The sequence below is a fragment of the Microtus oregoni genome, unplaced genomic scaffold (genome assembly GCF_018167655.1).
Source record: "Microtus oregoni isolate MIOR12 unplaced genomic scaffold, Mior012 000073F_001, whole genome shotgun sequence".
Taxonomy (NCBI): domain Eukaryota; kingdom Metazoa; phylum Chordata; class Mammalia; order Rodentia; family Cricetidae; genus Microtus; species Microtus oregoni.
In genome coordinates this window covers 2,904,046-2,930,114 of record NW_024543981.1, presented here as the reverse complement: position 1 = coordinate 2,930,114, position 26,069 = coordinate 2,904,046, and the positions used below count along the sequence as shown (strand labels likewise).

Here is a 26,069-nt window from a genome sequence, read left to right as displayed (position 1 = left end):
GAGACTGCAAAGTCCCGCCCGCCGTCCTTGCCGCCTGCAGCCAGGCAACCGGGCGTTATGCCAGCCAATCCTAAAGAGACTCAAATTCTTCACCAGCCTCTCCCTGGGCGGAAATGACGCGTCTAGTCGTGCCTGATTGGCGGAAGCAATAATTGCTTTGCGGCAGGCTAGTAACTTGCTTTCTTTTTGGCTTCCGCCCTTGTTCCATGTGAGAGACAGGCTACGGCGATGCACGCGACCAAAGCTGCGAAGGGGTAAGAAGTAAAAGGGAGATCCCGGGTCTGAGGGCTGAGTTTCCTGGAATTAGGGGGAGAAACGCCACCTTCTAACACTCAGTAGTTATCCTTCTCTCAAGATCCTGCCAGTAGTTAATGTATCTGCTATTAGTCCTTTAAAGCCCCTTAATTTAAGTTGATTTTGCGCCTCTGTTTTTCGGCTCTTTAAGTGCGACGCTGTTAGACCTAATGGTCGATCAGATCTATCTTTTTTTTTTTAATTTTTTTATTTATTTATTTAATATTCTGTCTGTGTGGAAGAGGGCCAGAAGAGAGCACCAGACCTCATTACAGATGGTTGTGAGCCACCATGTGGTTGCCGGGAATTGAACTCAGGACCTTTGGAAGAACAGGCAATGCTCTTAACCACTGAGCCATTTCTCCAGCCCAGATCTATCTCTTGACAAAGTTAATATTACTGGTTTCCCTTTATTTGTCACGTGCCCATTTTTTGTCTGTGCCACGCGCGATCTGCGCAGGCAGTGCCAAATTGTGTGAGAGTCGTCCACAATATTACCTCTCCTGTGGTATTTCACGTGTTCCCCCTCAGCGTTATAAAATCTAAATGTAGTCCATTTGGTAATGTTTGCCTAGTAAATACCGAGATACTCTGTTAAGTAATAGTAGACTCTTTCTAAATACCAATCTCCTTAGTTAAACACCCGTACTCGTTGGTTTCAATTATTCGCCTATCTCCCCAGTTCTGGGTACAAAAGATCAAGATTACATTTTGAATGCACTTATTAAGGCATCGGACTGGTAGAAGATGCATAGAATCGCTAATAGAATCTTTAAAAGGTTAATTAGGAAACTGCCTTTACCTCAAAGACCAGCAGTAGCATCGGTGGGAAACGCAGCGTCAATCACTAATGAGTTTTGTTCATTCTTTTTCTTGCGAATTTGAATGGTGTCAGTTACTGTTACCTTGGAGGTGTTGCCTTACTTCGGTCTAAATGTAAAGTCTTGACAAATTGCCGAAGGTGCTCTTACTATTGCGCTTTTGCACCTCTTCTCGGGCTACTCAGAACTGAAAAAAAAAAAAAAAAAAAACGGAATGAATTGGTTTAGAACAGCGGTTCTCAACCTTCCCAACGCCGCGACTGTTTAATTTAATTCCTCATGTTGTGCTGACCCCCAACCATAGCATTATTTTCGTTGCTACTTCATAATTCTAACTTTCCCACAGTTATGAATCGTAATTATCTGTGTTTTCCGATGGTCTTTAGCAACTCCTTTAAAAGGATCGTGCAACAACCTCCGGTGGATCGCGACTCACAGGTTGAGAACCGCCGGTGGAGACGCTGTTTTTAAAAGAAGGGTTATTTCGCGTGCTAATATTTCTATGTTGCCTTTTTAAAACAGCCTTCTGGCTTTGAGCCAGCAGGAAGAACTAGTGGATTTGCCAACCAACTACCCCTTGAGCGCCAGTGAAGATGAGGTGGGTGACCAGCGTTGAACTGATTCAAAATCAGGGCGAACAACGCATTCCTGGAGCGGAAAGGATTGGAGATATATATATGGGGGGGGTACCTAGAACTCCAGCATCTGCTGACTGAATTGTACGCCTAATTCCTTTACAAAATCCTTAAGTCGTTTCCCCTCCTTCCGTGTAAAACAGTACCGATATTAATGATAAGGAAAGGTCAGGGGTCATGGTAGTCATCCTAGAACTCAGGAGCCTGAGGCAGGAGGATCTGAAATTTGAGACCCTTCTCTGCTGCTAACCGAGAGCTTGTCTTCATTTGTTTGTAAGGGATTCTATGAAGCTCAGTGGCACACACCTTTAACCCAGCACTTGGGAGTCAGAGGCAGTGAATCTATATTATTTCGCAGCCAGCCTGGGGTACATAGTAAGTTCCAATCCGGACAAGGCTACGTAATGAGACCCTGTCTCAGAAGGGGGTGGGGTAGTTTCTCCTGATTAAAAAGCCACTTTGAATACTGTGTTTATGACTTTAACTGTTGGTCGGTGTTTCTGTATGAAAAAAAAACCACTTTTATGCAGAAACAGTATTTTAAGCTGATTTCTTTTCTTTTGGAGGAGGGTTCGAGACAGGGTTTCTCTGCAGACAATAATTAAATTATCAGTAGATTCATTTGCAGTCACTAAGCTGACCAAAAAAACACAGGGTGGGGGAAGGTAGTCTCCAGACAAGGTTTCTCTGTAACCACCCAGACTGGCCTCAAACTCACATGGATCCACCAGTGCTGGGTTTAAAGGCATGAGTCACCACTGCCTGGTTTAAGATGTTATCTTCAAATCAGTTAGGACATTCCAAGTTACTAAGGATCTACAGTCTTTTTTTTTTTTTTTTTTTTTTTTTGGTCAGGGATGGGTTGAAGGATCTACATTCCTTATATAGTGTTTGAATTTTGAAACAGTTCCCTAATTCCAAATCCAGCTTGGATTAGAGTGGTCATATAATATCTCATCTGAATCCCCTGTTCTCTGCCAACCAGAACCCAAATTTGCATGTGCACTTATTTCCAAGTTGTCTTTCCCCTCCTCGCGTTGTCCTAATGCAGTTTCCTCCTCTGAGTCTAGGGGGACGGTGATGGAGAAAGAAAACATCAAAAACTTCTGGAAGCGATCGGTTCCCTTAGTGGAAAAAATAGGTAATATCTCTGTCAGTTTGGACAGCTTATAATTACGTCCGTCTGTCTGCCTGTCTTCCATCTTTCCTTCCTTCCTTTGTGTGGGGATATACATATGCCACTTAGCACAAGTGGAGGTCATAGGACAGCTTGTAAAAGTTGGTTCTTTCCTTCCATATGGGGGATTCAGGGATCAAACTCAGTTTGGTTTGGCAGCAATGGCCTTTATCTCTTGAGCCATCTTGCTCGCCCTACTAAGATTTATTGAGTATCTCATGTAATGATCCTAGTGCCTGTGTATAGCATATAGTAAAAAACTGTATGATTATTAGCTACTTTCTTTATTGCTGTCAATGTATTAGAACTCGTACAGTTTTAGTTAATTCACACCAATAGTCTTTTGAAGCATTGAATACATATTAACCACATTAAAGTTAAAATTAAAATTTTAACTCCATGGTGAACCATTTATAAGGGCAGGACCTGAATTCAAATTTATGTGTGCTTAAATCTTTTTCATTGTACTACATTGTATTTTTTGTTGTTGTTTTTGTTTGTTTGTTTTGTTTTTCTAGACAGGGTTTCTCTGTGGTTTTGGAGCCTGTCCTGGAACTAGCTCTTGTAGACCAGGCTGGTCTCAAACTCACAGAGATCATCACCCTGCCTCTGCCTCCCGAGTGCTGGGATTAAAGGCGTGTGCCACCACCGCCCAGCTACATTGTATTTTTTAAGGACTGGGGCTATATAAAGAATATGAGATGCGGATTAGACTAAGTCAAAAGTTAGAAACAGTTTGGTTGTACTGACAAAAGTGGACCATGGGGTGTGGACCATAAAACCACAACTGCCCTTGAAGAAAGAAACATTGTGCTTAAAGGTGTAACCCAGTGGTAGAGCGGGTATGAAACCCTAGACTTCAGCATCTTAGAAACAAAACAATAAAGGGAAGTGTTTTGCGCTCCCCATGCAAATGTTTCCATTTCTAGTGTATCTTTTTTTCCTAATTTCAGGTGGAAATCGGCTGAGAGATCTGAGGCTAGTCTGAAAGTGTCTGAGTTTAATGTTAGTTCTGAAGGTAAGGGGTTGTTATTTTGTTCATTTTTTTGTTTCTTCTTTCTTTTCTTTTTTTGAGACAAGGTTTCTCTGTGTAACAGCCTTGGCTGTCCTGGAACTCACTCTGTAGACCAGGCTGACCTCAAACTCCATCTGCCTCTGCCTCCAGAGTGCTAGAATTAAAGGTGTGTGCCACCACTGCCCAGCTCCTGAAGATAAGTTTTAAAAAGTATTTATGCATGAAATCATAAATATTTACCTGTGAGGATACATTAAGGATAGTCAAATAAAGAATGCTGAATATCTCCTATGGACCTCAATAGAATGCTTAATCCATTAAAGCGACTTGAGTGATGGTTCCGTGTATCTCTTACTACCTTAGCTGTCGTGTTTGTATAGCTTTTTTATGTATATATTTTTATTGATGTTTATTAAGCTCTACATTTTTCTCTGCTCCCCTCCCTGCCTCTCCCCTCCCCCCTCAATCCTCCCCCAAGGTCCCCATTCTCCCAATTTACTCAGGAGGTCTTATCTTTTTCTACTTTCTACATTCCATGTAGGTTAGATCTATGTAAGTCTCTCTTAGGCTCCACATTGTTGTCTAAATTCTCTGGGATTATGGTTTGTAGGCTGGCTTTCTTTGCTTTATGTTTAAAAACCATCTATGAGTGAGTACATGTGATAACTGTCTTTCTGTGTCTGGGTTACCTCACTCAAAATAATGTTTTCTAGCTCCATCCATTTTCCTGCAAAATTCAAGATGTTGTTATTTTTTCTGCTGTATAGTACTCCATTGTGTAAATGTACCACATTTTCCTTATCCATTCTTCGGTCAAGGGGCATTTAGATTGTTTCCAGGTTCTGGCTATGACAAACAAAGCTGCTATGAACATAGTTGAGCACATGTCCTTGTGGCACAATTGAGCATCCTTTAGATATATACCCAAAAGTAGTATTATTGGGTCTTGAGGAAGATTGTTTCCTAATTTTCTGAGAAATCGCCAAACTGACATCCAAAGGGGTTGTACCAGCTTGCATTCCCACCAGCAATGCAGGGGTGTTCCCTTTACCCCACAACCTCTCCAGCATAAGTTGTCATAAGTGTTTTTGATCTTGGCCATTCTTTCAGGTGTAAGATGGAATCTCAGAGTTATTTTGAATTGTGTTTCTCTGATGACTAAGGATGTTGAACATTTCCTTAAGTGTCTTTCAGCCATTTTAGATTCCTCTGTTTAGAGTTCTCTGTTTAGGTCTGTACTCCATTTTTTTTTATTGGATTATGTGGGTTGTTGCTGTCCAATTTCTTGAGTTCTCTGTATATTTTGGAGATCAGACCTCTGTCTGATTTGGGGTTAGTGAATATCTTTTCCCATTCTGTAGGCTGTCATTTTGTCTTGTTGACCATGTCTTGCTTTACAGAAGCTTTTCAGTTTCAGGAGGTCCCATTTATTAATTGTTTCTCTCAGTGTCTGTGCTGCTGAAGTTATATTTAGGAAGTGGGTCCCTGTGCCAGTACATTCAAATGTACTTCCCACTTTCTCTCCTATAAGGTTTAGTGTGGCTGGCTTTATGTTGAGGTCTTTGATCCATTTGGACTTGAGGTTTGTGCATGGTGATAGATATGGATCTAGTTTTACTCTTCTACATGTTGCTATCCAGTTATGCCTGCACCACTTGTTAAATATGCTTTCTTTTTTCCATTTGATATTTTTTTGCTTCTTTATCAAAGATCAGGTGTTCGAAGATGTATGGATTGATATGCAGGTCTTCTATTCAGTTCTATTGGTCCTCCTGTCTGTTCTTATGCCAATACCAGGCTGTTTTCAGTACTGTAGCTCTGTTGTAGAGTTTGAAGTCAGGGATTGTGATGCCTCCAGAAGTTCTTTTGTTGTACAGGATTGTTTTTTTGCTTTCCCATATGGAGTTGAGTACTGTTCTTTCGAGGTCTTTGAAGAATTTTGCTGGGATTTTGATGGGCAGTGTTTGTATAGCTTTTTAATGTTCACAATTGCCTTCTTTCTTATCTGTCTTTCCTTTTTGGTTTCTCAAGACAGGGTTTCTTTGTGTAACCTTGGCTGTGCTAGAATTCTCTGTGTAGACCAGGCCGGCCTCGAACTCACAGAGATCCATCTGTCCCTGCCTCCCAAGTACTGGGATTAAAGGCATGCACCATCACCACCCAGCTCACAATTGCCTTTGTATTTCAGTTCTCACATGATGCTTTGAGTTAGGACAGACAGATAGATATTCAGCTTTATTGGAGCCTTATTAGAGTTGTTTGATGTTGGTAAACCAAAGAGTTTCTATTGTCGTGACTAACAGAATATGGGTGAGGCGTTATTTATAGGAGCTAGCTTGACCCCAAAGCAGGTGTATTACCGAAAGCCCACTGCAACACTGATGAAAACTCAAGAATGCTGCACCCCTTAACTTCTTTAAGGAATTGACCAAGAAAATCTCTGTAGCTGGCTGCTCATATCTCTTCTCCCCAACAGCTGTTAGCTACTTCTATAAAGCTGTGTCTTGGGGGTGGACTTGGATAATCTGCAAGTTTCAGTGTTCCCAGACATGTGACACTTGTTTTCCTCATGAGCCTTCCCCCTCCCTCATGGGATGGTTTCAATTTGGAAGCAACTGCCGTATAACAAGCCACCCCTTACTCTCTCTTTCATGGTGTTCCCTTAGGCTTGAAGTGGGGTACAGATAGCCATTTCGGACTAAGCATTGTGCCACAGCAAGTCGCTGGGGTGATTGAGTCTCTGGTCAGCCACTGCAACAGGAAGTTTCCTTCCATGACCAGTTAAGGCTGACAGTGGCCGTGATCTCTTAGCACTTCAGACTTTTGGATTTCATGTTGTGGTCTTTAGTCTACTATTAGTTGATTTTTATTTTTTTTTATTTCTGACTTCCTGAACATCAGCATCTTTGCTGTGGTTCCCTACAAAGCAGCATGTCACAGGGCAAAGGGATCAAGACAGACTCCTAGGCCTCCTTAGCAGAAAGGAAATGGCAGACCCTTACCTGACTGACCTAGGTAGAGGTGGCAGACATTTTTCAACCCCATTGCTTTTCCGTTATTGATTTCCTAATCAATAACTAAATGTTGAGTCTTGGAAGCTTAGTAGTATCTAAGATATACTATACCCCGCCCCCTCAAGAGTCCCTTCTTATCCCCTGAGTTGGGGGAAGAGAGGAAAAGGACAATATCATGACTGTTAGAAATGCATGATCTACCAGGTATGGTGGCATATACCTTTTATTCTCAGCACTCAGGAGGCAGAAGCAGGTGTATCTGTTTTAACCTTTTCTGAACTTTGGCAGATTCAATGAGTTTGTGCTTTTAGTAATCACCATTGGAACCTCAGAGCGCTTAGCAGTGTACTACCGGTAAGCTAGCTGAATTGATTCAACGGGTTTCTATTGAGCTTCTGCAGTGTATCCACCAAAGCAGCTAAATCAATAGCAGGTGACTAGTCTAGATACTAAGTCAACAATGAAGAATAAGGGGTGATCAGATGGGCTCTACAGTCTAGGAATGATGGGAAGAACTAAAACAGGCTGATGCAGCAGTGGCCCGTGTCTTTAATCTCAGTACTTGAAAGATGCAAGAAGAGCAAAGAGCAGGAATTCAAGGCCAAGCTTGGCTACACAGTTCAAGGCCACCCTGGCCTACAAGAGATCCTATCTTAAAAACAAGACAAAATCTAAGTGGTGTAGTATAATGATTTAAGGGAATACTTCAGATTGATTGGCCATGAAAGGTCCTTGAAGAGGCAAGGTTGAAGGGAAAGGAAAGTCAACCATACAAAGGTGGGAGAAAACATTCTTGTCAAAGGAACAGCTTAGGAACACTTAAAGAAAAACTCAGGAAAAGGACTAATATCAGTTGAGTATAGTAGAATGTTGTGAGTTAGAGTTAACTCCAAATGAAGACCGAATCCTATCAGGACTTGTCCTTTGGGTTTATGAGATTCTAGGTATAATTGAGCAGGCTTGAATCACTTTCAGCAGGATTATGACATATTGAGATACATAATTTTAAAAACTGACTGGCTGCTGTGGGACGAATTAATTGCAGTGAGACAAGAGTAGAAGTAAAAACGACAAGGAGAAGCTGCGCAGTGGTGGCACACATCTTTAATCCAGGAGACAGAGACAGGAGGATCTGTGAGTTTGAGGCCAGCCTGGTCTGCAGAGCAAGTTCCAGTGCAGCCAGGGCTGTTACATAGAGAAACCCTGTGTGTGTGTCGGGTGGGGGGGGCATAACTGACTTTTTAAATAACTTTTTCTCCTTCCACCCCCTAACATATTTGGAAATGTACAAGATTAGTGGTGTCACTATGCCTAAAGGATAAAGGATTGAAATAAAGATAATTTATATTTATACATTTTTGAGACTCAACATATTCTATTCAGACCACTTCCTACATTATATTGAGGTTTTTTTTTTTTTGTTTCACCTCCAAAACTGATGAGAAAGTTGACCTTTTCACAGGCTCTGGAGAAAAACTAGCCCTTTCAGATCTCCTTGAGCCTGTTAAGCCTTCCTCCTCATTGACTGCTGTAAAAAAGCAACTGAGTAGAGTCAAGTCAAAGAAGACTCTGGATTTGCCCCTTAACAAAGGAGAGGTTGAACGGGTAAGTTACATGGAAAGCATCCCCTTATAAAGGGAAGAACTTGAACTGAGAAGGGGAGGGAAAGTAGGGGTGGCTGAACTCTTCAGAAGTGAGCAAGAGGTCATTTCAGGGCTTCTGGTTGTTGGGGTGGGGACGACAAAGAAAGAAACATTACCTTCTGGTTTCTTGGTATTCCTTTGAGCTTGATGTGGGATCTCATGGCCTTTCCTTTTCTGTACTTTGCCTGGTTTAGATCCACAGAGAAGTGGCATTCAGTAAGACTTCACAGATCCTCTCCAAATGGGATTCTGTTGTTCAGAAGAACCGGGAAGCAGAGCAGCTGGTTTTCCCCCTGGAGAAGGAGCCAGCTTCCTTTGCTCCCATTGAACACGTGTTTCTTGACTGGAAGGTGAGGGCAGCAAAACAAAAACAAACCCTTCAACCAGTTTGAAGGAGAGTTTAACCCTGAATGTCAGCTTTTGTCATTTTCCTTCGGTGGTCAGAAAAGAGAGGAGACAGTGTATCTTAGCTGTCAGTCAGGAAATAGCCAAGCCACACAGTAGCTCTGTTAAAACATCTGATCACAAAGATTGGGACTTGGTGATACATACTTGTAATCCCAGCATTTGGGAGGTGGGAGCAGAATAATCAGGAGTTTGAGGCCAACTTGAGCTAGCTACATGAGACCCTGTCTCAAAAACAATTAATTTTAAAAAGTGTGTGTGTATCTGCCAAGATGAAAGGAACATACTATGTTTTATTTTATATAATTTATTTCTGTTTTATGTTCATTGGTGTTGTGCCTGCATGTGTGTCTGTGTGATGGTGTCAGAGCTCCTGGAACTGGATAGGTGGGAGCTGCCATGTGGGTGCTGGGATTTGAACCCAGGTCCTCTGGAAGAGCAGCCAGTGCTCTTAAACACTGAGCCATCTCTCCAACCCATGTTTTCTTTTTTTTTCATATTTTCTTTCTTATCCCCCAGTTCTATTTTGTTGTAATGCTACCACCCAAAACTTATATTACCATTTAATGACAAGAACTTCAGTGAGTAACTCATGAAGGGAGGGAGGAATACTTTAAAGCCGTGTTTCCCAAACAGTGACCCCTGCCACTATGCATAATCATGGGGGGCTGAGTTGGGTGGGTTTTAATGGACCAACTCTTCTTCGTTATTGGGTATTCTTCCCATTTTAGGGGTTTTAGCCTGTAGCAAATGATACAGTTTTGGTAGAATGGTAGTTATACTCTTGGCCGAATTGGTCCCTGGAGTCTCTTTTTTTACTATATGAACAACCCCTTCAGAGCAGCCAGCCTACTTTTCTAGTATACCAATGGTATGGAGTCTCTACTAGAATGTTCTGTCTTAAAGAAAAATAGTCAAAGAAAACAGTACCTACACCATAGATAGATGTGGATGGATAGATAGATAGATCTGACTACAAAGGTGTTACATTTCTCTGTGCTTTCTAAAAAACCAGAAATGATAGTGTCTATGTCAGGAAGTTAAGCTAATTAAAACTGCATTGCTTGTCACCATGACTAAACAAAAAAAAGCTCTGTTTTCTGATAGTATTTTTGAAGTCACTACCATTCTCTTTCTAGGATTCTTTCTTTTCTACATGAAAAAGAGATCAGGTATAAAGTGTGGCTGCAGAATGAAGGGAGACTTTAGAAAAAAATTGAAGAGGTAATAACAATTTACAGGGTTTCAAAAAAAAGTATGAAAGCGATGTCTCACGCTGCCCCGCCTGCCTTCCATGCCTGCCCCCAAATAACCAGTTTTATTTTTATTGTTGATTTAGAGTTTTCTTTCTTTTTCTTTTTTTTCCTTTTTTTTTTTTGTTGTTGTTGTTTTGTTTTTGTTTTTCGAGACAGGGTTTCAGGGTTTCTCTGTAGCTTTGGTTCCTGTCCTGGAACTAGCTCTTGTAGACTAGGCTGGCCTCAAACTCACCGAGATCCGCCTGCCTTTGCCTCCCGAATGCTGGGATTAAAGGCGTGCGCCACCACCGCCCAGCTAGAGTTTTATTTCTATATTCATGAATTTTACCCTTTTTTTTTTTGGTGGAGAAAGTAGTTTCCACACTATTTATGCGCCTTGCTTTTTCTAAATGATAGTATAATTTGGGAGTTAGCAGGAGAGTACCATGTCAGTGAAGGAGACCACACTAAGAATGGCCCAGCCTCTTCCTCAGTGAGTGGGGCCCAGACGGTATAGTTTGAGAATACTATGCCATTTATTCTGAGGCTTATTCCTGAGAAACTATGCTAGTATGGCACGGAACGTGAAAGGAAAGAGTTTGGCTAGCAGCTTCCAGTTCTTTCCTTGCAACTTAAAGAGTTCGAAGTACCAGAGACAGTAACAGAACTACATCTCTGGAGGTGGACAATCAAAAATGCCTGCGCTCTAGTTTGGGTTTCACCTTCCTAAAATTGCACTTAACTCTAGCTGAAGAGTTGGGGGGGGGGGTTGTAAACTGCACCATTCTCTATAAAGGATATAAAGTAACCTTTACCCCCATCTCTTTTTCCTTTTCGTGAGCGCCGGCATTTTCCAAAGTGTTCACAATGTATCCTAGCTGTTACGTTTTGCTTTGAGGCACAATGTATCCTAGCTGTTACGTCTTGCTTAGGCTGGCCTTGACTCCTCTTGCTCGACCCTCTCAATCCTGGAATGGCGCCTAGTTCCTACACTCGGATTTTAAAGGCTATGCACAAAGAGCAAGTTCACCTGTTGTACCTAATCTGAACCATAAGCAGATTTTCTGAAAAGTGAAGTGGCAGGTCGCGTATCGTAGCTTTTGCCTGTAATCCTGGCACTCGGGACTCCGGCGGAGGACTGAGACCTTGAGACCCCTCTCAGGAAAGGGATGTGCCTAAGTGAAGTGGTGCACGCCTACATTTCCCACGCTTGGAAGCCTAAGACTGAAGGATTTTCAGTTCAAGGCAAATTCAAGGGAAGGAGGACTGGGCATGATGTCACAGGCTTGTAATCCTAGCTGTTTGGGAGCCTGAGGTAGAGGTTTGAAAGGTCCAGTCAACCAGGACACTTTAGCAACATTCCGTTTCCAGCTGAAAACTTTTTAAAGTTGGGAATAGAAAAAAATGGCAAAGTTCAATTGTGTTTTAAGCTTTTACACAATGAAGCAAACCTACAAGGAACGTGCTTTGGGAAGATATGGTCTCCGCTGCTGTTGCTGCTGTCTCCTCTTCCTGTCCTACTGCTGCCTGTCTCAAAGTGCAGTAATAACGAGCCTCCAAGTTGCCTTGTCCTAAGCCCTCCTCGGCTTCAGCCTGTCTGGCAACAGCATGGACAACCGCATTCTTAGACGCTCTCCCAGCCTTGGCTTCCGCTCTGTACTTTGACTGCTTGGTTTCTCCAGCTTTTCCTGGGCCTTTTGGGTCTTACTCTGTCAATTCTGTGAGTTGGCTGTCACTCTCAATCTCTCCCAAAGTCTAGTCTCACAGCCTGTAGGTGGGGCATGCCCACATCTCCATGTGAACTGTGCCACCAGACATCACACTTCTAGATTCCCAAGCCTTAACCGCCATCTTTATTCAGTTCACAGCCTAACTCCCCATTTGAGTCACCTGGGTTGAAAACCTGGCTCCTCTGATCCCTACCCATTCCCTTAGCTGTCCCCTCCCTAGCACGCGTGGTAGGCTGATCTTATCAAATCTGTTATGGCTTCAGGTGCTTGTTCTCTCTTATTTTTAGATTTTGCTGCCCTGGTCAGGATCCTCACACTCACCATGCTTTCCATTCTGAACCACAAAATCACTTGGCACTCTCCTACTTAAAAATCCATCATGGGCCAGGGAGAGGGCTCAGCCTTACGAATGCTAAGTGCCACGCCTGACAACTTGAGTCCTAGCTCCAGAGCCCACGTGGTGGAAAAAATTAACTGACTCCCAAAATTTGCCCTGTGCCCCATGGCACACACACACATGCACGCACACACAGTCACTGTAAGAATTCAAATCTAAGGCACTCCACTTAAGCAAAATAAAAATGCCTCGTGTTTTAGCTATGCTGAGCAGCGCATTGTTCCCTTACATACCACTTACTTCCCGGTACCTGTGTTTTTATGCCCATCTGTCTGAACTTTTCCCACTCTTGAAAGATTGTGCTTAAGCCTCCATACCTAAATCTAAGAGTTATTTCCTTCCCTCTCTAACCCACCCACCTCCTAAATCAGGATTAACAAACCCTTTCTGTGTGCTTACCATTATAACATTTAACCCATTAATGGGACATTGTTAGTAGCATGTGTATCATATCTTTGCTCTGAGCTCTATGAAGACAGGATCTATCTTAATTAATTGCATAGTCCTAGCACCCCTCACAAGTGCCTGGAATGTAGCTGAAATCAATAAATGTTGGCAAATTGAATTGAATTTGAAGGGCGATTACAACATTGCAATATAAATCACTTTGTAGCCTGTGATTGATCACTTCTGCAGATACTAAAAATGGAAGAACATGCACCTTTACCATTCAGTAGAATAGGTTTATGGCTAAATCAATAGCACCGTGTAACATGTGATGATGTGTATTTATGCGTTTGCTCAGATATTTGTAAGTTTACTACTGACCATGATGCATGTGGCTACTGAAGAAAAACATGCATAATATCTGAGGTTTGGAACTGGCTGTTGCCAAAGGCTGTCTTTGGGCTGTGTCCGGATGGACTATGGTCTGATTGGCCTGATGATTTTAGTCATCCTCACAATGTCAGTCAAGTAGCAAATGGGATATTTGATTGACGTGTGAAATAACTGGTGCACAGTTTATTTCATAGTTACCACCTGTCATTGAAAAGTCACTGGAAACTAAGGAGCTGGAGCCAAAGTTAGAAAACGAGCAGAGTTAAATTTGAATTACAAGAAGGCTAGTTAAATATTTGATAGGGAACACATACCCTGCCGTAAGATAAATTACTAGGCAAAATCTACCTAAGAATGACTGTTCTTGTCTATTTGGTAATGAATAAAAAGATGAGAGCCAGGCATAGTAGCACATACCTGGCAGCACTTGGAAGGCTAAGGCAGAAAGATTGAAGTTTGAGGCTAGCCAGACCATGATGTATAGCAAGATCCTATATCATAAAATCAAAAATGAGGGCTTGAGAATTATAGCTCACATACACAGGCCCCAGATTCAATCCTCAGCACTACCCAAATAAATAAGTACATAAATAAGTTAAGTTCTAGGGGACTGGTCATGTGGCTTAGTGGTTAAGAGCTCTGACTACCCTTCCAAAAGTCCTGTGTTCTATTCCCAGCAACTAAATGGTGGCTCACAACCATCTGTAATGACATCTGGTGCCCTCTTCTAGCATGCAGGCATAAATCTTTTTTTAAAAAAAGTTCTGTCAAATACAACCATCCCATTCCCCCAAGCTTCCCCCATCCTCCCCTTCTCACTTTTCTCTCCCCATTTCCCCTTACCCCCATCCCACCCCACCCCCAAGTTCCCAATTTTTGCCCGGCAATCTTGTCTACTTCCCTAATGATGTGCTATAACCATAAGCTAAATAAATTGATTTTTTTCCTCAAAAAAAAGTTCTGGGTTGATTTTCCAGTTAATATCATCAATGGCAAATAATGCTTAAGATCTAACCTCTCCTTCCCTGTAGAGTTATGATAAGACCCTGAGATTCCCAACTATAAGGTAAATTAATTGGTGTTTGCTTCAAATATATATATAATTTTTTTTTTACTTTTGTTTTGTTTTATTTGAGTCAGAAGCTTGCTATGTCACCCAGCCTGGCCTTGAACTTGCAGCTGTCAGCCTGCCTTTGTCTCCCAAGTGTAAGGATTATAGGCATGCATGCACCACCATCACTTTGACAGTTTTGGACTTTTAAAATTAACATGACAATTTAGTAATGCTCTCTTTCTAGCATTTAACATAAGACTATCATGCTTAGATCCTTAAGAAAATTGATAACAGAAAATGATCCCCCAAGTAATATTATCAAGTCCCTGAGTTCCCTTGTGGAAGTTGCCTTAATAATAATTTTTTAGAAAATTCAAGCTGAAGCCAGGCAGTGGTGGCACACACCTTTAATCTCAGCACTCAGGAGGCATAGGTAGGCAAATCTCTGTGGGTTCACGGCCAGCCTGGTCTACAGAACAAGTTCCAGGACAGAGCTACCCAGAGAGACCCTGTCTCAAAAACAAATCTAGCTGAGTGGAATAGTACCATCCTGTAATCATAGTACTAGAGAAGCTAAAAGAGGAAGACACCATCACTTCTGGGGCAGCCTGGGCTATAGTGAGTTTCAAGCTAGCCAGATCTAGATAGTAAGATCTTGTCTAAAGGAGGGAGGGAGGGAAAAGAAAACAAATTTTTAAACTTCAGAATAAAATAAAGCATTGTCTATTCCTCTGAACAGCTTGATTAGAACCTAAGGTTTGGCATGTTTTGTTACCTCCTTAAGGCAAGAACCCCTCTGGAACAGGAAGTTTTTAACCTCCTGCATAAGAACAAACAGCCAGTGACAGACCCTTTACTGACTCCTGTGGAAAAAGCCTCCCTCAGAGCCATGAGCCTGGAAGAGGTAAGTGTTGTAGATTGTTTCACATACCCAGGCAAGCCATGGTTCTCCCAGCATTTGACTTCAAGTCCAGGAGTTACTGTAAATGTCATTCATTGTAGGCTAAGATTCGCCGAGCAGAGCTTCAGAGGGCCCGAGCTCTGCAGTCCTACTATGAAGCCAGGGCTCGAAGGATGAAGAAAATCAAAAGTAAAAAGTAAGGAAGCTGTGAACCTCTTATCAGCAAGCGGTGTCGTTAATCGTGAACCCTTTGGAGAAAACTTTTAACATGATGTTTAAGGTCATGTAAAAGAACTCCCAAGTAGGAATGACATCACCTTTTCCTAGAACCTCATGTGGTTGTGTCACTTCAGGAATGCCCCCTCCTCTGCCTTTAGCATTTATACTTGACATTGACAAGAAGAGGACTGTTTGGTTACTCTCTCTCCTTCCAAAAGACCATGGAGTGGTTCTGCAGAGTGAGCTCTGAATTTCCAGAGCGTGGAATCCAGTAGAAATTTTTTTGCTTTTCTGCCTCTCTGGAATGTGTTCTGTTCCTACTTTGAACTATAGGAACAGAAGAGTCTGCTCTGCAGAAGTTCGAAGGGTTGGAGAGTCCTGGCCATTGTCTCAGTTTTCCGTATTGACTGTGGTAGTCGTTCTAGCACCTGCATTAGGAAACCCCTTGGATCCCGTGGGCACTTTTGCATGTGGCATTCTGTGTTTCAGCCAAGTCTCAGCTCCCATACCTCCTCTCTTACCCTGTAGATACCACAAAATTGTGAAGAAAGGAAAGGCCAAAAAAGCCATAAAAGACTTTGAGCAGCTGAGGAAAGTCGATCCAAATGCTGCACTGGAAGAACTGGAAAAAATTGAGAAAGCCAGAATGATGGTGAGATTGCCTCTTGCTTTTTGACACCTTTGCTAACAACTATCCGTGAAAGGCATTAAAGATCTCATTTTGTCCTTCCTTTCTAGGAGCGAATGAGCCTTAAGCATCAGAACAGTGGCAAATGGGCCAAGTCAAAGGCAATTATGGCAAAGTATGACCTGGAGGTAAGAGACAGACCAGACAAAAGGAGATGGAATTGGAGGAAAAAAGGAAATCAGTACACAAGAATGGCCTCAGAAATAGAATTGGGGGGAAAGTCACAAGGATTAATGAAAAACCAGGAATATAGAAAGACATCAGAAAAAAGGTTAAGGCAGAGAGAAAATGACCAGGACAAAGGTGGAAAAAGATGAAAGAAAAAAAAACATCAAGGCAAACCTAGCAAAAGGAAGAAACTTTTTATACTTTTATCATTGTATTTCACCTGTTGCTTCCTTAAGAATAATTTGTCTTTCTATTTTATTCTATGGCTACTGTTTATTTTATGTGTACTGTTTAAACAGTAAATGCTAGTAAGAAATGCTAAGTGGGTAGGGCAGTGGTGGCCCACACCTTTAATCCTAGCACTCACAGGTAGGTCGAGGCAGGTGGATCTCTGAGTTCAAGGCCAGCCTGGTCTACAAGAGCTAGTTCCAGGACAGGCTCCAAAGCTACAGCGAAACCCTGTCTCGAGAAGCCAGAGAGGAAGAAAGAAATAAATAAAGGAAGGAAGGAAGGAAGGAAGGAAGGAAGGAAGGAAGGAAGGAAGGAAGGAAGGAAGGAAGGAAGGAAGGAAGGGGAGAAAAGAAATGCCAAATGAAATGAGAAAACTGAGTTTGTGGCTTTAATGGTAGAGTACTTACTCAGCATGGTGAAAGCTTGGGTTCCAGCCCAGCATTCTGAAGAAAAAAACTAAAGGCAGCAGCTTGAGTTTATTGTTGTTACACATATAACAAACCCAGCACTAGCAAGGCAAGAGTAGAGGTCATTTTAAGAAATGAGGGGAAAGGCATTGCTATGGTCACTAACTACAAAGCTCCCGTGCTGGGAACTCCTTCCTCTAGGCCCGCCAAGCTATGCAAGAACAGTTGGCTAAGAACAAGGAACTGACGCAGAAGCTCCAAGTTGTTTCAGAGAGTGAAGAAGAGGGAGGCGCTGAAGAGGAAGAAGCCCTAGTTCCTGATGCAGTGAATGAAGCACAGATGAATGCTGATGGACCCAATCCATGGATGCTCAGGACTTGCAATCGTGATGCACAAGAGGATGAGGTCCAGGCCGGCTCGAATGAACTGCCTGAGCCTGTGGCCCATGAGTTTTCTGAAAACGAGGGAAATGAAAAACCAGAGGCAGAGGAAGATGTTTTGTTGAAAGAATTTGAGGAAAGGAGATCCCTTCGGGAAAGATCTAAGCTCAACCAGGATGCTAAGCCAGTGGGTGGCCAAGGTGAGCTGTGATGGGGTGAAAGGGACAATTTCGTGTTGCTGTGTCTGGACTGAGAGAAGAAAGGAATGTCCACCTGCACACGCTCTGTGGTGATTAACATCTAGGGACTTTCAAAGGCTATGTGCTAAGCTAGCCTTGAAAAGGTGTTGTTTAGCATTGCTGGTACCTACAGACTTACAATCAAGTAAGATGGTAAGTGTCAGAATCCATACATACTTTTAGACAAGAGGTAGACTTGGAGAAATTGTTAAACTGCTCCTAATGTCTGGAGTCCAATTTTTTATTTTTGGGTTTTTTGTCTTGCTTACATAAAGTGAGAAAATGGCATTTTTAGCACTTCATAATGCTAGATATTATGTGTCTGTATTTGAGTGACACTTCCCCAGAATGAATAGTTCTGCAGGCTATATGGTAAATTTATTTATTGTAGTGCTGGGAATGGGTTTCTTATTTTTTTGTCTGTTTCTTTTTCAAGATGCTTCTCTGTGACGCCCTGGCTGTCCTGGAACTCAATTTGTAGATCAGGCTGGCCTTGAACTCAGAAATCTGCATGCCTTCGCCTCCTAAGTGCTGGGATCAAAAGCATGTGCCACCACTGCCCAGCTCTCCTCAGTTCCATGATGAGATTTTCTATAAATAATATTCTTGCCCCAGAGGCTTCTTGAATTTTTTTCTTAAATACAATTTCATATATCCCATGCTGGCCTTAAACTTACTACGGCTCAAGGATGACCTTGAACTTCTGACGCTCTTGCCTCTGCCTATGGAGTGCTGGGACTACCAATGTGTGCCGCAGTGACTAGTTTTATACAGTGCTAGAAACTGAACCTGGAGCCTCATGCTTATTAGGCAATTTTTCTACCAACTGAGCCACACCCCTAACCTATGACAGTATTTAAAAGCAATGCCAGGCTTTGGGTTTGAGCTCCAGTACCACACTTTAAAAACAACTAACAAGAATTCTGAGTGATCTTTCCAAGTAGAGTTGACTGTGCAGGGAAGTTAAACCCCAGTCCCAGACATTAGCAGTCACCTGGGAAATAGGACCCTGTTTGTCCTTATTAAAGTGTATTTCATGCTTCTTGGCACTCAGTAGTTGCTTGGCAAATACTCCTTAACTGGGAAACTTCCAAACTTCTGACAGCTTTATTTTTTTCCCTCCAGATTCTGCAACCAAGGAGGTATTATCTGAACTGAAGGCACTGTCTCAGAAACTCAGTAAGGACAATCGTCTGTCCAAGAAGCCAAAAGAGAGTCCAGCAAAGACAGTTCTCCTGGTCCAGGAAGAGGAACCTGCCCCAGAGGAAGAGGAGCCTCTGTTGCTGCAGAGGCCAGAGAGAGTACAAACTCTGGAGGAACTAGAAGAGCTAGGTAAACACGACTGTCTTCCTAATAAGGAGCTCCCTGGAGCTGCAGTAGGAGGGGAGCAGGTAAGGAGGAATCCACAAGAAGAATTGAAGGGGAAGAAGAAGGAGCAAATGATCAGTCTACAGAAACTCCTTACTACAAGAACTCCTTCTGTGACATCAGTGGCTGTTCCCACAACAGTAGAGGAGCAGGTGAGTAGAGCCAGGGTCTTGGGCTTTTAGGGGCCAGAACTGGAACAGAACTAGTCCTTCTTACACACAGCACAGTCTATGTAAGTTGGTATTGCTGGGAAGACGTTTCAGGAGTTAAGAATTCCAGATTACCACGGTGCCAGGTGGGCCCCAAGTGTCAGTTTAACAGATGCAGATATATGCACACAGCTGAGCCACACAAGCAGCCTAAATTCTGGGCCACTAAAGCTCTCTGTGGTGACTGTCGACCAGGTCTCAATGGAGGAGGTAGTCACTGAAAACTCTGGCTAGATCTCAGGCACGAGAACTCAAAGTTCAGTTCTGAGTTACCGCCAAAGTTCCCCACACTTCCGACCACCAGTGGTTTGCCCTCAGCCCCAACCCCAAATTTAAGTAATTAAAACTAGCAAGACCTATCTGCTTTTCCTGGGATATAAAGCTGCTGGAGTTCACATTCCGGCCACACTTGGAGATTCTGTTTTGACCCTGGCCATCTTTTCTCCCACCCTAAAACTTTCCTTATTAAAGGGTTTAAATTGTGTCACCCTAGAGAGAAATTGGAGCATGATTGCCTGATTGGTTCCATTGCGAATCGATCATTCTTTCAGCACTTCCCCCTAGGGGGCGCTAAGATGTCACAACCCAGGATTCGGTCTCCTCGTGAAGCACTTGCAAGACAAGTTTCAGTTCTTGCTCTTATTTCTTCCCAGGAAGATGAAGTGGAGAGAGACCAAAAGCAAATGATAAAGGAAGCTTTTGCCGGAGATGATGTCATCAAGGAGTTCCTAAAAGAGAAGAGGGAAACTATCCAGGCCAATAAGCCAAAGGACTTGGACCTGACCTTGCCTGGCTGGGGAGAGTGGGGCGGGATGGACCTGAAGCCCAGCGCCAAAAAAAGACGCCGGTAAGTGGAGGGAAAAGCCTGTCAAAAGAGCACGGTTTCCCCAGCCCACCCTGAAGTGTGTTCCCCGCACTTTTGACTAAATCCTGAATACTCCTTTGACTATGGCTTTCCAGGTTTCTTATTAAAGCTCCTGAAGGTCCACCGAGAAAAGACAGGAATTTGCCCAATGTGATTATCAATGAGAAACGCAACATCCACGCTGCGGCTCACCAGGTGAGATTCCAAGCACTCTCTAGGTGACTGATCTCCACTACCTGCTTCTCTTGCTTGAGAGAACTCTTTTAGTAACTGGTGGGGAGAGAGATCATGATGTTTTCATTTGGGGTTTCTAGACTTTTGCATTTTTTTGAGACACCTTACCCCAGACTGGCCTTGAACTCCAATTGCTCCATGCTGGACACGACCCACACCTCTAATTCCTAACCTCAGCACCTGTTAAAGCCTGTGCCACCATACCTGGTGTGATGGTGACCAACAGATCAAATTTGTCTATTCCACTGACTGGTTGGGAGAGCAGTAAAGCCAGACAGGCTGTGCTGTTCTGGCTACTGGAAAGGTTTAGGCTGAAAAGAGATTCCTTGCAAGCAGTAACTGAGCCACCAAGTCGCAGTGAAACTTGTACCCTGGATCATTCTGCTCTAAATGAGGTTTGCTAAACTAAAAATTTACCATTCCGCTCTACGCTTGGATTTGTAGTCAAGGTAACACTTGGAGACCAGAATGTTTGAGTCATGTGTCAAGAAAAGTGGCGATGAACCATTCACTATCTGTCCACAAAAGTGAAGAAATTTTCAGCTGAATCATACGCTAATAAGCAAGGGATGAGCTGTATGAGGTGGCATCCGCCCTTAACCCCAGCAAAGGCAGGTGTATCTCTGATCTACAGAGCAAGTTCTAGGGTAGTCAGAGCTACAGAGTGAGACCCTGTCTCAAAAAATACTAATAATAATAATAATGAGCAAGGGGTGTTTACAGTTTAGGAAACTAGAGCATAGCCATTGTCCTCTAGAATATGACAGGCAATACTGAGTGCTGTTGCACATGAAGTAGAAAAGTTAGAAAATGGACAGAAGGTCCAGAGAGAAATTGGGCTTCTCTCAAGGTGAGTATGTGACCCCCCCCCCAAAAAAAAAAACTGTCATTGAACTGCATAATCTGCATGTTCCCTTTAGTCCTGTGGTCTGCCTCTCATTTGAAATGAGTTGTGTTTGCCCTTCTAAAGAGAAAAGAACTATGGAATGTGTACAGCACAGAGAGGAGAGCTGGGGATGTGGCTCGGATGCTAGACTGCTTGCCTAGCATGCACAAGGCTGTGGGTTCTGTTACTAGCATTGTAACATTGGAGCTAGACAGAAAGCATACCTTTAATCTCTAATCTTAGCACTCTGGAGGTGGAGACAGGAAGATCAAAAGTTCAAGATCGTCCTTAGCTACCCAGTGAATTGGTGAGCAGCCTGGGATACGAGGCCCTCTCTCAAAAACTCGAGCAATAACAGTTTAGTCATTCTGTGTGATCTCAGTTTCTAAGCCAATCACTGCAGAAACAGTTGCCAATATAATTCCAGCTGAAACTATAATAACTAAACAACTGGATATAGAAGGAGAGGGAAGAAACACCCTGATAGGACCGGTGAGGTGGTTCACTGGGTAAAAGCATTTGTTGCCAAGCCTGACAACCTGATTCTAATTTACAGGGGCCCACATTGTAAGAGGAGAAGGCTCCAGTGGGCCAAAATTACAGATGACAGCTAAGAGTGTGCTTCTCAGAAAGGATGGCCTTTCCTTCCCGTGTTTATTTACTATCGTCACAGCAAATTATGAAATGATTTTCCAGGAATCTTTCTTGACTTTTGCTTTGCCTTTTTTTTTTAGACAGGATCTCATGTATAGCTTAGTCTGACTTTGAATTCACTATGTTCCTGAACGTGGCCTTGAACATCTGTTCTTCCTGCCACCTCCTCCCAAGTGCTTGAATTATAGATATATGCCACCACATCTAGTTTATGTGATCCCTGGGGATTGGATCTAGGACTTTGTGTGTGCTATACGAACACAACCAACTGTCTCTTCTTTTTAACTAGTTCAGGGGTTCTCTCTCTTCCTACTGCTATTACCCTTTAATATAGTTCCTCATGTTGTGGTGCCCCCAACCATAATTTTCGTGGCAAGTTCATAACTATCATTTGCTACTGTTATGAAAATATCTGATATGAGAAAACCTACGAGAGGGTCATTTGACCCTGAAAGGGGTTGCGACCCAGAGGTTGAAAACCACTGAATCAGCTAGACACCATAGGAGCAATAGAATGAAGTGTGTCAAAACAGGAGAGGACTCCTGAAACTGACTTTATGTTTTCATACCCTTAGTAGCATGCATAGATAGAAGAACATTAACCCAAATGAGACATTTCCGTAGCCGAAAGGCAAAGGAAGCCTTTTCTTTCAGTACTGACATTGGGAAAGCGATTACAAACCTGATGCTAGCACTCTGGAGTGGAGAAGAGCACAGGGCAAGGACCAGGAACCCAAGGGTTCTGTTCTTGCATTTGCTTATTTTACTTGGGAAAATCACTTTCCCGTCTAGACATATGATGACGCCAAGGGAGATGGCTGGTGCTATCAAGTAGGGCCAACCAGCTCTACATCCTCTGCCTTAAGAAAATGAAGCTGAGCTCAAGAACCTGGAGGCATTCAGGATTCAGAGGCGTATCTTTGGTTCCCTTAAAACATCAATCATAGGGCTGGAGAGATGGCTCAGCGGTTAAGAGCATTGCTTGTTCTTCCAAAGGTCCTGAGTTCAAATCCCAGCAACCACATGGTGGCTCACAACCATCTGTGCCCTCTTCTGGCCTGCAGACAGAATATTGTATACATAATAAATAAATAAATAAATAAATAAATAAATAAATAAATAAATAAATATTTTAAGAAAATCAATCATAAAGAGGAAAGGAAGGTAGATCTCTGTGAAGTTCAGGACAGCCTGGTCTACATAGCAAGTTTCAGGCCAGTCAGGGCTACATTAGTGAGACTCTGTTATGAAAAAACAAGGGGGTGGGGAGAGAATAGAGAGCAGGAGGAGAATAGAAGGGTCAGAATCCATGAGGATGTACAAATACTCCTGGGCTCCTTGAAGTGACAGTGTTGTATAAGTACGCACTGGTTAGCAGCCTTGGAATTACTGTAGCCAGGCAGGAGTGGTTTTCTGGGTTTTCAGTCCTAAAACCATTGGCCAAGCCTGAGAGTGTGGGTACCAAATAACTTCAAACAGATTATCAGTCCTAAGATTATATGGGACTACTGGGGTGCTTTGGCCTCTCAAGCTTACCTCCCTTGTGATTGCCACATAGAACTCAACTATGGACTGGGCTGACCTTGAACCTGTGATCCTCCTGTCTCAGCCTTGCAAATGCTGAGATTACAAGCATGAGCCATTATGCCTTCTCTAGGCTCCCTTTAAACAACTGCACCTTAGGCCTCACGCCAAATCCCTCTTCTTTCCCTTCCAGGTGCGAGTGCTCCCGTATCCATTCACCCACCATCAGCAATTTGAAAGGGCCATCCAGAATCCTATAGGATCCACGTGGAACACGCAGAGAGCTTTCCAAAAGCTGACTGCTCCCAAGGTTGTCACCAAAGCAGGCCATATTATCAAGCCCATAAAAGCAGAGGATGTGGGTTACCAATCTTCCCCAAGGTCTGACCTGTCTGTCATGCAGAGCAATCCAAAACGACGCTCCAAACATCAGAAACAGCTGAAGAAGAGCTCAATAGATTGAATTGTCAGAGGACTGTCCTGACAATTCCTCTATTTGTCCTATGCTGCAAAATAAATTCCAAAACTGGCTTAATTAATACACTGTGTGTAGTTAAGCCATATCTTAGAAATAAAGGCATTTATAACTCGACTCCGTCTGTATTATCTCCCTGTTGAATTAGACACTTTGGATGCCCTGCCATTGTACTTCTCTACTTAGCACTTTGTAAGGGGAATTTCACCTTCTTTCCTTACCAAGACTTGTAGCTGGTCATGAAAATGAAGGAAACTTATCCACATCGCTGGTTTCATGCATATCACCCATTAATCATGATCCACTGTGAATACCAATTTATAACGAGGGATTGATAAAGCACTGTGTGGTTTAACCTCTGGATCTAGAGGTGTGGCATGTACAAGCCACAGCTGAATCCTGCCCTTGGCTGGTCATGGAACCAAGCTGAAGTGGGGCCTAACCCCAGGAGTTGAAACTTAATCTTTTTGCATCTGCGAGCTTCCCTGCTCATTCAGGTTGCTGTGTAGAGTATCAGTTTTGGGAGATGTGGCAGGGAGTTTTGATTCTTCCAAGAAATAAACATTCTATCCTGCAGGAAACTCTTTAAGCATTAAGGTAACAACTCAGAATAGCTTCTGGAACTCCCTGCAGCTGACCAGATTTCACTCAGCCCCCTTCCTGCCAGCCTAAGTAATAAAAGTTAGGAGTCCCTCTCAGATGGAAAGAGCCAAGCTGCCATTTCCAGACTCTTAAATAGATCTGGAAGAGGTCTAGAGCAACTGAGGCACCCAGAAAGGACACTCTCCAGCCTGCAGGCTGTGCAGTGTGTTTCAGGTTCCCATGCCAGGGTGGACTCCGACAATGCAGCTGGGTCATTTCCCTCCTACAAGTGACCCCCGACCCATAATCCTGTAAGTACCCCCAGTAAAACTTACTGATTCTCACCAAGTTGAACTTTAGTGGTATCCCCTTTGGTCTGTCATGGGCTCCCTATCTGGGGTGAGTAGACATGTGTTGAGTCTCCCCAGGAAAAGTTTGTCAGACAACACGAGTGTGCCAGCCTACATATCTAGAAGGCCCAGGTTTGATTCTCCCAGTAATCCCTGAAAGTGGGGTCACGGAGGTGTTCTAGAGCTGTAGTGCAATCCCTGACACTCCAGAGGTGGAAGATCAGAATCATTTTTGCATGCCTGCATACCAAGACAGTGAAGTTTTAGCCTCACGTTAGAGGCACACACGCAATTTCAGAATAAACATGTTTCCTTTCTAACTCACCCAGCCAGTCCTTCACCATTGATTCAAGCAGTATTTAGCCATATGGTAGTTAACATTGATTGACTTTTGCCTCATTTTGTATCACAGTACTTGGAAAGCTGGAAGTGTAGTGGTAGAGCAAGTGCTTAGCATGACAAAGGTTCTGGACCACACTCCCACGGAGGCTCATCCCTCATAACCTTATAATAAGTTTGTAGCACAGGACATAAACGCTAAGAATGTGCTGATAGTTAGGAACCTTTCTGAGAAAAACACAGAAGTACACAATTTTACATAGTTTCAGCTTTGAACATTTATAATCACTGGACCTATTGCTACCGTGGTTTTTTTTTGTTTTTTTTTTGTTTTTTTTTTTTTTTTGGTTTTTACAACCCCTCCTCTCCATCTGGACCTCTTTGACAAGTGTGCTACTCCAAAGCAGTTCTGAAATGTTTAGACCGCAAACATTGGGCGGTTTAGACCCCCAATACCTTGGTTTTTACAGGCAAAAGATCTCAGTGTAGAGCGGTAAGTCCTGTGTTACACAGTAAATTAATAAAAATCAGCTTTGTTTTTCTGAAATTCTGAGTGGTAACTGTGTGGGATGGTTCTTACCAGCAGTCCTCAGGAAGTACCTGGGACTAGCTCTCACGGGAAATTAATATAATGATTAGTGTTCTCTGCCCAAAGGGCATTTTTCAAAGTTATGCACTGGCTTGAGATTGTCCATAATCGGCTCCGCTAGTTGACACTTAAATTAGTAGCCAGTGCAGGAGAATGGGGAACTTCCACCTTCTCCTGCCTCCATTTAAGATACCTCAACATTCTTTCACTCTTACGCACAAAGCTGCCACCTCTGTGCAACCCACTCCCCAAATCGAAGCGCCACCAAAAAGTGGCCAATTCCTGGTCTACTTTCTCGGGACCCTCCTGAGCGCTGTTTGCGCTGCAAAGCAGTAGAGTGATGTAAGCCACCCATCCTTTAAAGGAGCGGGCAGAAACGGGAACATGACATAAACGACGCCCACTCCCCTTCTTCCAAGCCCCCAAACGGATTCGATTGTTGTTTCGTGGGGCTTTTTTTTCCTTTTCTTCCTCCGAACCTCCGAAGTGTTCTTCCTTTTCATTGGTCGAAGCTGCCCCTTGACGCCACCCCAGCTTTGCTTGCTGATTGGTCGGTTCTGG

General features: G+C 43.1%; 1 protein-coding gene across 1 annotated transcript; it reads left to right on the top strand.

Annotated features, from left to right (window-relative positions):
* The first annotated feature begins 168 nt into the window (after positions 1-168).
* Positions 169-23,765, top strand: LOC121441059 (U3 small nucleolar RNA-associated protein 14 homolog A-like). The gene is made up of 15 exons (XM_041642191.1): positions 169-254; positions 1,638-1,713; positions 2,821-2,891; positions 3,881-3,945; positions 8,419-8,561; positions 8,794-8,949; positions 14,985-15,104; positions 15,203-15,297; positions 15,849-15,972; positions 16,059-16,136; positions 17,016-17,394; positions 18,559-18,953; positions 19,664-19,857; positions 19,971-20,070; positions 23,367-23,765. Exons 1-15 carry the CDS (start codon positions 229-231, stop codon positions 23,634-23,636), a joined length of 2,292 nt encoding a protein of 763 aa, XP_041498125.1. The 5' UTR covers positions 169-228; the 3' UTR covers positions 23,637-23,765.
* The last annotated feature ends 2,304 nt before the right edge of the window (positions 23,766-26,069 follow it).